Genomic DNA, 10,631 nt, shown 5'->3' with positions numbered 1-10,631 from the left:
TTGTCGAGAACATTACTTGTCCTATACATCCTCAACGACTCCAACACCTACTACAATGTTTTGATTGGCAGAACAACATTGAACGCCCTAAGTGTGATTGTGACAAGCCCGACATAGACCCTAATTTCATATACCACAAACTCTTTATTTTTCCTAAAGCCAAACCCGTGGCACAATGGCAACAGAAGCTCAGAAAAGAGCGCCAACAAGTTGTAAAGGAAGAAACTGAGAAGTTTATCAATGTCAGTTTCATCAAAGAAGTCATGTACTTAACATGGTTTTCCAACGTCATGATGGTCAAGAAGTCCAACAGGAAAAGGAGGATGTGTGTTAACTAGACCGACCTTAACAAGGCTTGTCCGAAGGACACGTACCTGCTTCCTTGCATCGATCAACTTGCTGATGACACTTATGGATACCCAATTCTGAGTTTCCTTAACGCATACTCAGGCTAAAATCAGATCAAGATGTACCCACCAAACAAAAGTAAGATGACATTCATCACTGAAGATGCAAACTTATGCTACAAAGTCATGTGTTTCAGTCTAAAGAATGTCAGTGCCACATACCAAATACTAATGGACAAAGTTTTCAAAGACCTACTCGAAAAAAACATCAAAGTCTACGTTGAAAATATGGTTATAAATTCATTTGACCCTAACGATCATCTGAAAGACTCAGCAGAAATATTCACTGAACTCTGTTAGCACAATATGCAGCTAAACCCAGAGAAATGCATCTTTGGGGTTGGAAGGGGTAAGTTCCTTGGTTTTATGATCACCTGTAGGGGAGTCGAGGCCAACCCAAACAAGTGTGAAGCAGTCATTGCCATGCGCAGCCAGCAAATCCTAAAGGAAGTGAAGAAGTTGATCGGTAGAATGACGACTCTATCTCGATTTCTACTGAAAATGGTTGAGAATGTGAAACCATTTTTTCAATTGTTAAAAATAGCCAATCGACTTCCATTGGGACCATCAGTGAAAAGAAATGTTTTCCAAGTTCAAAAGTTTTCTCGCCATTCCACCAATCCTTACTTGGTCCACATCGGGAGTCGAGTTGTTGCTATATCTATCTATTTTAGACTCCGCAATAAGCTCAATTCTCCTAGAGGAAGAATGCAAAAAGCACATGTTGATTTACTACACTAACCGAGTACTCCAAGGAGCGGAAAAACACTACCAAACAATCAAAAAGCTCTCCTTGACACTAATTCATTATGCTAGACGATTACAGTAATATTTCCAGAGTCACCAAGTTGTGATGAAAATCGACCATCATCTCAAGCATGTGCTCAGAAAGCCATACCTCGTTGGATTAATGGTAGCATGATCGATCGAGCTTTTTGAGTTTGGCTTACTATTCAAAACTCGAGGCCTCATCAAAGGGTAGTGTTTGGCTGATTTCCTAGTCAAACTCCCCCTTACCGAGGACAACAGTGAAGACTGGTGGATGTTGTATATGGACAAAGCCCCTAATAGCAAGGGCAGCAGCACAAGCATAACCTTTGAAGGACCAGATTACGTCTCCATCGAGTAGTAAGTAAAGTTTGACAGGAAGGCTTCAAAAAACCAAGCCGAGTATTAAGCTCTCATTGCCAGACTAAAGCTAGCAATCAAGGTCGGCGTACAGAAGTTTAGGTGCAGGAACAACTCTAAGCTCATCACGGAGCAGGTTAACAAGGTCTTCTAAGCCAAAGAGACACAAATACAGAAGTACTACCACTTTGTCAAACAACTCTTGGAACATTTCGAGTAGAAAGAATTGGTCCGTGTCAACAGGGAATAGAACGATTGAGTTGATGCTTTAGCCCGCCTGGCGAGCACTAAGAGACCAGGTTAGCATTGGACGTTTATCCAAAAGACACTCGCCTCCCCCACCACCGACATTACCGAGGTATGCTTAAGTCTGATTGCTCCCAGTGGATGGATGTCTCCCATTTGGACCTACCTGGTCACCGACGCCTTACCCCAAGAGGCGGTAAAAGTCGAAAAGGTAAGACACCAAGCTTCGCACTATGTTATCATTAACAATGAAATGTTCAAGAGAGCCATTATTGAAGTGCGTTGACGAAGATCACACGGATTACATCCTAGATGAGGTACACTGAGGAATTTGTGGAATGCACACTAGAAGTCAGAGCACGGTAGCTAGAGTCATTCATGTTAATTACTATTGGCCGACCTTGAGGACGGACGCCAAATATGTCAAAACTTGCAAGGAATGCCAAGAATTCATCAATGTCCTCCACGCACCACTAGAAGCACTCCATAGCATCACGTCTCCTTGGCCTTTTGCCATGTGTGGAATGGACATCCTTGAACCATTTCCCATGGCCAAAGGATAGGTCAAATTCCTCCTCATCACGGTGGAATACTTCACTAAGTGGATTAAAGCAGAACCCCTCGCAAGGATCATAGCTCAGAAGGTCTAGAACTTCACATGGAAGAACATTATCTACAGGTACGACTTACCTCAAGCCATCGTGACGGACAACGGAAGACAATTCATCGAAAAGGACTACGAAGAGTTCCTCAAGTAGCTTAGTGTTAAGCATTTCACATCCTCAATCAAGCATCCCTAGATTAGTGGGCAAGCAAAAGCCACAAACAAGATCATCATTTCCAAGTTATGCAAAAGACTGTCCAAAGTCCCCAAGGGACTATGGGTGAACGAGCTCCCAAGCGTGCTTTGGGGTACCACTGTACTCCCAATCTACCATGCAAGACACTTTATTCAAGTTAACCTACGACATCGACACTATGATACCTGTGGAGATCGGCGAACCTTCACTCTGCATAAGCATGTTCAATGCGGCCAACAACTCAGAATCCTTGGCAGTAGAGTTGGATTTGGTCGAGGAACTCAAAAGCAAAGCATGAGTTCAAGAAGAAGCATGCAAATAAAGAATAACTCAAAAATACAACTTGAAGCTCAAGAAACGTAGCTTCAAGCCCAACAAATTGGTTTGGAGGCTCCGAGGAAATGCCAGGAAAGATAACTCAAAAGAAAAGCTCACGCCAAATTGGGAAGGCCCATTCCACATCACCGAATCATTGCAAAACAACGCCTATAAGCTTTAAGATATGGCAGGAAAGATCGTCCCTAGGACCTGGAATACAACGCACTTAAGGCCCTACTACAATTAGAACTGGGTAGTGTACTCTTTTTCTTACTTCGATATTTTTTCCCATTTGTAAAAAATTAAGGGTTTTTGCTTAAGAAGTTTTAAGGAGGCACACCTGAGTACCTTTGTAAAAGGAAGATCCCTATTAAAGTTAAATCACCAATGAAATCCTTTTACCCCACACAATTTACATACCTTCTTGCCATCTTACATTGCACTATGGAAACAAAAGGTCGAATACGAACCTCAACTTTTCAAAATAAAAGGTCAAATCTGAACCTCGAATTTTTCAAGCCAGCGAAAGGTTGAATCTAAACCTTGGCTTCTTCAACCCAACAATAGGTCAAGTTTGAACTTTATCTTTTTCAAGCAAACATGAGGCTGAATTCGAACCTCAGCTATTTCACGCCAACTAGAGGTCGAATTCAAACCTCGACTTCTTCAAGCAAACAACAGGTCGAGTCCGAACCTTAGCTTTTTCAAGCTAACATGAGGTTGAATTCAAACCTTGGCTTTTTCAAGTTAGCGAGAGGTCGAATTTGAACCTCAGTGTTTTTTGGAAAATAACAATTAATCCACAAAAAACTTGTCTTTTTCATTAGCATTTAATTTAAACATTTCTGTTGATAAAAGACTCTTATGCAACTCAACAACCTTGCATAAAACATTATCATTCATTTTGAACTTGATTCTTACAAACAAAAAGCCTTTTACATCACTCTAAACATAAAAAAAAACTAAGATCACTTCAACTATACTTCTTTCTCCTATTCTCCCTCAGACTTGGAGCAGAGTTGCCACCCACGAACTCGATTCATAGAGGACCAACGTGGCTTCGAACATGGCATAACTCTCTCAACACCGGACATGTATATATAGACCCAGAGGAGAGATCCCCAGGTACGTTTGACTCATCCCAGTGTTAGACAATCAAACACCTCTGAGCATCATTGACTTGCTTGTCGGAATCCTTTTTGCAAGTACCCCCTGACTTCAACATCGAAGATCAGAGAATCCACTAAGAAGAAAAGGATCAGACAACTCAGTTAGACCTCATCGGAATCAGCAGGAACACTTACATACACTAATAGTATAAGTAGATTTCACCCACTAAACCAATTAAAAATTGACATACATGACAATTGTATTTAATTTTACGATAATTATCTTAAAAGTTATAATATTTAAGTTATCTCTACCAATTTTTTATTTATTAACCGTGTAATTAAAAACTATGTAAGTTTTATACTTTTATTGTGTGTTTGCATTTTTTTGTCAATGTAAACCATCATTACGAGTACCACTAGCTAGCTCTTTGGGTGTGACACACAGTTCCCACTTCCCACCAATGAAGTGCGAAAAATATTTCATTTCTTTGTTCAGACTTCAGATGATCGATGGAGATTGCAACTCACCCGTGTCCATACGATATTGAATCTTTAAAATCACTTTCTGAACTTGATTTCAGTTATAGGTATACACTTAAAATCTACCGTTTCTTAACAATGAGAGCTAGTTCTATTGTCTCAGGGAAGATATTTTCTACAAATAAAACATTAACAATCCTTGTCGACCTTTATTATTCTAGCACTTTTTGAACGGAAGTTCTGTATAGTCAAGGAAGATATTTTCTACAAAAAAAAAACAGGGGTCCTCATTGGCACATATCGTCATTACTAAGAAATAGCATCAGTCTATTATTTTCCATCTATTATCATTTTGCACTTTTTCAAAAGAACAGCACTATGTTTATAAAAAATCATACAACAATAAATTCATGCAGCAATAGAAAAAGTACCGTGCTGTGTTTTATATTCAATACCTTCATCCATATATTCAATTGTTCGGTATTCTTATTTTCCCTAAACATACTTAATAATGACGAAAACTAAAATTATGAAAATTGAATACTACTCTTTCAAAAGGACAGAGCACATCATGCATGAGCCACTTGCTATAAAAGGATTCACGCCATGCCTCACTTTAGCACATGATCTCCAACATTACAAGGCATGTCACAAATAAACTACAACTTGCTAGCTGTTTCAGTGAAAGTGTAATAAGGAGACACATTTGTGTTCCTTAATTTCGCTCGAACCTTTAGCTTCCTCCATTTTCATGAAAAGTACGCTACCACAGTCCAAATATTGTTTACATATCTCAGTAAGAATATTTCATATAATTTTTTATTTTCTTTTTCTTTAACGATGCGAATATTTTTCTGTTTTCATCTCATATATAGTATATCGTTTATAACTTTAAGATGTTATTGTACCATATTAACATGTTATTAGGATCCTTTTTGTTTTCTTTTGCCTTGTTATTATATTTGCAGTAAAATACAACATGAGCAAAGTTTGGCTTCTTGTCCTTGTCATCCTCTACAGTGGTTTTCCCTCAATAGGAACCACCACTACCGATTCTACATCACCAAGTGCCGTTAACATAGGGGCAATTTTATCCTTCAACTCAACAATTGGCAAAGTGGCTAAAGTTGCTATACATGCAGCAGTGGATGACATAAATTCCAATGCAACAATTCTCAATGGAACTAAGCTTAATATAACATTGCTAGACACCAAACTATCCACTGGATTCCTAGGAATCATTGATTGTATGTCCTTTTCAAACACATCACCCTTTTCCCACTTCATTCTTTTGCCCGTTTTTCCCCACAAAAACATTATATATCCCAGTCACTGTTTTGTTGGTTTTTTTTTATTACAGCATTTTTGTTGATGGAGAAAGACACTGTGGCCATAATTGGTCCACAGTACTCAGTCATGGCACATGTGATTTCACACATAGCAAATGAGATGCAAGTGCCTCTACTTTCATTTGCAGCAACGGATCCTACACTGACTTCACTGCAGTTCCCATATTTTGTTAGGACAACACAGAGTGATCTGTATCAGATGGCTGCTGTGGCAGAAATTGTTGATCACTTTCAATGGAGAGATGTCATAGCCATTTTCGTCGACGACGATCATGGAAGAAATGGGATAGCTGCCTTGGGGGACAAGCTAGCAGAGAAACGTTGTAAAATATCATATAAAGTACCATTTAAACCAGATAACATAAGCCACGAAGAAATAAACAGCGCATTAGTTAAGGTAGCTTTAATGGAATCAAGGGTAATAGTCCTTCACATATACCCTTCTTCAGGACTAGAAGTGCTCCATCATGCAGCTCAGTCACTTGGCATGATGGGAAGTGGTTATGTGTGGATAGCCACAGATTGGCTTTCCACAGTACTAGATTCAGAACCATCCTTGTTCTCATCTTCAGCCATGAATGACATCCAAGGAGTTATCACCTTGCGCATGCATGCACCAGATTCAGACATGAAAAAACAATTTGTTTCTAGGTGGAAAAAACTGAGCCAAAAAGAAGATTCTAATCAGGACCCTTTTGGGGTAAATATCTTTGGTCTTTACGCCTATGACACTGTGTGGTTGCTTGCTTCAGCACTCGATTCGTTTTTTAAGAGTGGTGGAACTTTGTCATTTTCAAATGATTCAAGCCTAAACATGTTAAGAGGGGACAGCCTTAACCTTGATACTATAGGGGTCTTTGTTAATGGTAGCATGTTGCTTCAAAAGATTTTAGAAGTGAACAGAACTGGTTTAACAGGCCAAATGATGTTTAGTCCTGATGGAAACTTGGTGCATCCATCATATGAAATCATTAATGTGATAGGCACTGGAATTAGGAGGATTGGTTATTGGTCTGAAACCTCGGGTCTTCACACTGGGGAAGGTCCTAATCACTCCAATTTCAGTGAGGGACTATTTGGTGTCATCTGGCCTGGCCAAACAACTCAAACCCCGCGTGGTTGGGTTTTCGCCAGCAATGGAAGACACTTGAGAATTGGGGTGCCACTCAGAATTAGTTACCGCGAGTTTGTGTCAAAAATCGAGGGAACTGAGATGTTTGGTGGTTATTGCATAGATGTGTTTACTGCTGCACTGAACTTGTTGCCTTATCCGGTACCATTCAAGTTTATTCCATTTGGTGATGGTAAAACCAACCCGTTAAATTTAGACCTTCTTCACATGATCACAACTGGTGTGAGTATAAAAGCTTTCGTATATACTCTGTCATCATTTTGCGAATCATGCTGCTTTGATTTGTTTTAATTTCTTACATTGAAATTGCTTATTTTATTATGTGCAGGCCTTTGATGCTGTGGTGGGGGACATTACCATTACTACAAACCGAACTAAGATAGCGGATTTTACACAGCCATATATTGAGTCTGGTCTAGTTGTTGTGGCTCCTATCAAGAAGCTGAAATCAAGTGCTTGGGCTTTCCTCACACCATTCACTCCAATGATGTGGTTTGTGACAGGAATGTTTTTCTTGGTGGTTGGAGCTGTTGTGTGGATTTTAGAGCGTCGCATAAATGATGACTTTAGAGGCCCTCCTAGAAGACAATTTGTCACCATTGTCTGGTAATCAAGTGGCAAAACAATTTTGAAATATGGCCTTAACTTTTTTTATTGGTTCATATGATCACTAGCATGATTTATCTATTGCTGACATCTTTATCATTTATTTCTGCAGGTTTAGCTTTTCAACCCTATTTTTTGCACATAGTAAGTTGTTGGAACTTTTTTTTAATGTAGTTATCCTTGATGCTTTCCTCGTGTACAGAACAGAAACTCAATTTTTACCAGACTGTAAAGATCAATCAACCAAAAAGGTTTATGCTATTAACATCCAACACGTTTTCTAACAAAATTTTCATTTCCATCTTTAGAAACAAAAACTCATGTTACCTTGTAAAAAATGATGGTGTACATTTAAAGTCTTACATCTCAGAAAAACACCTTCTATGCAGGAGAGAAAACTGTGAGCACCCTTGGTCGATTAGTGCTAATAATATGGCTTTTTGTGGTTTTGATACTCAACTCAAGCTACATTGCTAGCCTCACCTCCATCCTAACCGTGGAACAACTCTCTTCCCCGGTTAAAGGAATTGAAAGCCTAGTAATAAGCAGCGACCGCATCGGTTTCCTGAGGGGTTCATTTGCTGAGAATTATCTGACAGAGGAGCTCAACATACACAGGTCCAGGCTTGTTCCTCTCAACTCGCCATCAGAATATGAAAAAGCCTTGAAGGATGGTCCTGCTAATGGCGGTGTTGCTGCAATAATAGATGAACGTGCGTATATGGAGCTCTTCCTAGCGACCAGATGTGAATTTGGTATCGTTGGTCAAGAGTTCACCAAGATGGGATGGGGTTTTGTAAGTATATAAATCCATTTTCTCTTATGTTAAACTCAACATCAAATATACCAAATTCATCATTCAAAGTATTAAGATAGGTGATAGGTGGTTGAAAAATTCTAAAAATATTCTTCTCTAAAATTGAAAAGTATTGTATACAAAGGATGTGCATATTCCATCATGTGTACTTCATTTTTCTTTTTTCTAATAGCTCACTCTCTCTCGAAGTCTTCAAAACAAAGTTTGGCATATAGGCACAGAAGATACATTTCACTAGTGGAAATGAAGGTGGATTTTGCACTGATGTCAAAATATTAGAAAATCTATTTTATAATCTTAAAAGGGCATCAACCTCTTCCTTGGAAGACTTTCACAAAAAAAAAATTAAAAAAATCCTAATATTAATCCAAATAGTCTAATCCACTACGCAACACAGTCAAGTCAACCAGGGAGCTACTTTCCTAGTGGAAAACCCACACAGCATATCCATAAGACCAATGTAAATACTTATAGCACACAGTGCTATAAAGTGCTGATTGTTTATCTCTATCTACCTACTAGACAGCTTCATCATAAAAGTAAGAAATTCATAGTGTTATATATGGTCATCACATTGTTGACAGCAACATGGCTTGAACATGTTTTAAATGTGTAACATGCAGGGCTTCCCAAGGGAATCTCCCTTAGCAATTGATATGTCAACTGCCATCCTAAAACTATCAGAAAATGGTGATCTGCAAAGAATTCATGACAAATGGCTAACAAGAAGTGCATGCAGCTCAGAGGGTGCAAAACAAGGCATAGACAGACTTGAGCTAAAAAGCTTTTGGGGTCTGTTCCTACTGAGTGGCATAGCATGCTTCATTGCTCTCCTTTGCTATGTTATTAGAATGGCCTACCGTTTTAGCAGGGATTCCAATAGTAATAACATTGAATGCTCATCACTCTCTGCTCGTCTTCGATCGTTCCTTTCCTTTGTCAATGAAAGAGAAGGGGAAGACAAATGCTGGCCAAAGACAAGGAGAAAGGAGAAGTGCTCTTGTAGAAAGGTAGTGCATGAAGATGGATCTTTGGATGACTCAACTGTTCGTGTCCACATTGAAAATAATGTCACTGCCCAAGATTAACTATTATAACCTATGCTAAATCTAGGAGCACTTGTAATTTAAATGGACAATATTTATTTAATAATAGCAAATATGTTCATAGTGAGCACAAAAGGTTGGGTTTGACTCATTCTTGATTTAATCGTTAAGTATGTTTTTTCTATTATTGTGTGAAATATGTGTGTGTGGCACATACTAAAAATAAGAGAGATATGTTCTTCTTACACCAATGACACCTAATGTCTCTATGGGATAATTAACTAGGTTAGGCATGACCTTAAGAGTGTGATTACCCCTCAAAATTTTGATGGTTTTGTCTACCTATTTGGAAAAGGTTCATGGAGCTTTACATGATTTTACTAAATTGTTGTGAATAAGAAATTTCCAAAATAATGAAAGATTGTATCTTTTTATAAAACTAAAATATGTGCCGCTTTAAAAGGTTTTTTTATTTTCTCACCAAAAGATTTGAATTGATCTACAAAATGATCGAAATTGCATATATATATATATATATTGTGAAGATAACAATTGTGTAAATAAGTTTGTCTCTCATAGTCCTAGCATACAAGGTTTCTTTTGGTGGTATTTAATACCTACTTTCATTAGGGAGGATTTTTCCATAATAGATATGATCTTTCATCATTTAAGTTCAAATGATTGTACATGGGTTTGGTTCATGTCCTCCCATGCTTTTGTTTTCTTTATTCTATTAATAATATTTGGGTTTGATGCAAATGATATATAGTGTTTGGAGTGTTAACCTAATTATTTGTGGTTAATTAATGTTGTGAGAAGGAGGAGAAGGAGAAGGAAAAAAGAAGACAAAGTTATTAAGTGAAATTTAGTGATAAATAACATTTATAATTAAAGAATTAGTCTTTATAATTAACCTGAAAAACAAGTGATTCATGTCATACAGTAAAATATGACTTTTGTTACTATTGTATTTGTAGTATTTATTTCATCAATCACACTAAAATATGCAATGACATCTTTTTTGGCACATTCATTATTCATGGTAGTTTCCTGGGTATATAGCAAGTTGCTGGATTAGACGGCAACGTGAGCACAAAAGAAGGTCGCCCAAAAATGGGCATCGTGCTGCAACAATTATCTAAAGAAAGGGGTGATTTTCAAACTATGAGATAATTTAAGATTGTTCAAAA

At 38.0% G+C, this 10,631-nt stretch overlaps 1 protein-coding gene across 1 annotated transcript; it reads left to right on the top strand.

Moving 5' to 3' along the window:
- Positions 1-5,109: 5,109 nt before the first annotated feature.
- LOC100789442 (glutamate receptor 3.6) lies at positions 5,110-9,845 on the top strand. Its single transcript, XM_003533360.4, has 7 exons — positions 5,110-5,287; positions 5,460-5,738; positions 5,852-7,194; positions 7,301-7,578; positions 7,691-7,722; positions 7,968-8,374; positions 9,019-9,845. The coding sequence occupies exons 2-7, from the start codon at positions 5,471-5,473 to the stop codon at positions 9,481-9,483; spliced, it is 2,793 nt and encodes a 930-aa protein (XP_003533408.1). The 5' UTR covers positions 5,110-5,287; positions 5,460-5,470; the 3' UTR covers positions 9,484-9,845.
- The last annotated feature ends 786 nt before the right edge of the window (positions 9,846-10,631 follow it).

Source organism: Glycine max, chromosome 9, assembly GCF_000004515.6.
Source record: "Glycine max cultivar Williams 82 chromosome 9, Glycine_max_v4.0, whole genome shotgun sequence".
Classification (NCBI taxonomy): Eukaryota; Viridiplantae; Streptophyta; class Magnoliopsida; order Fabales; family Fabaceae; genus Glycine; species Glycine max.
Note: the sequence above shows the minus strand (reverse complement) of the source record. Positions and strands in the feature narration are given on the sequence as shown.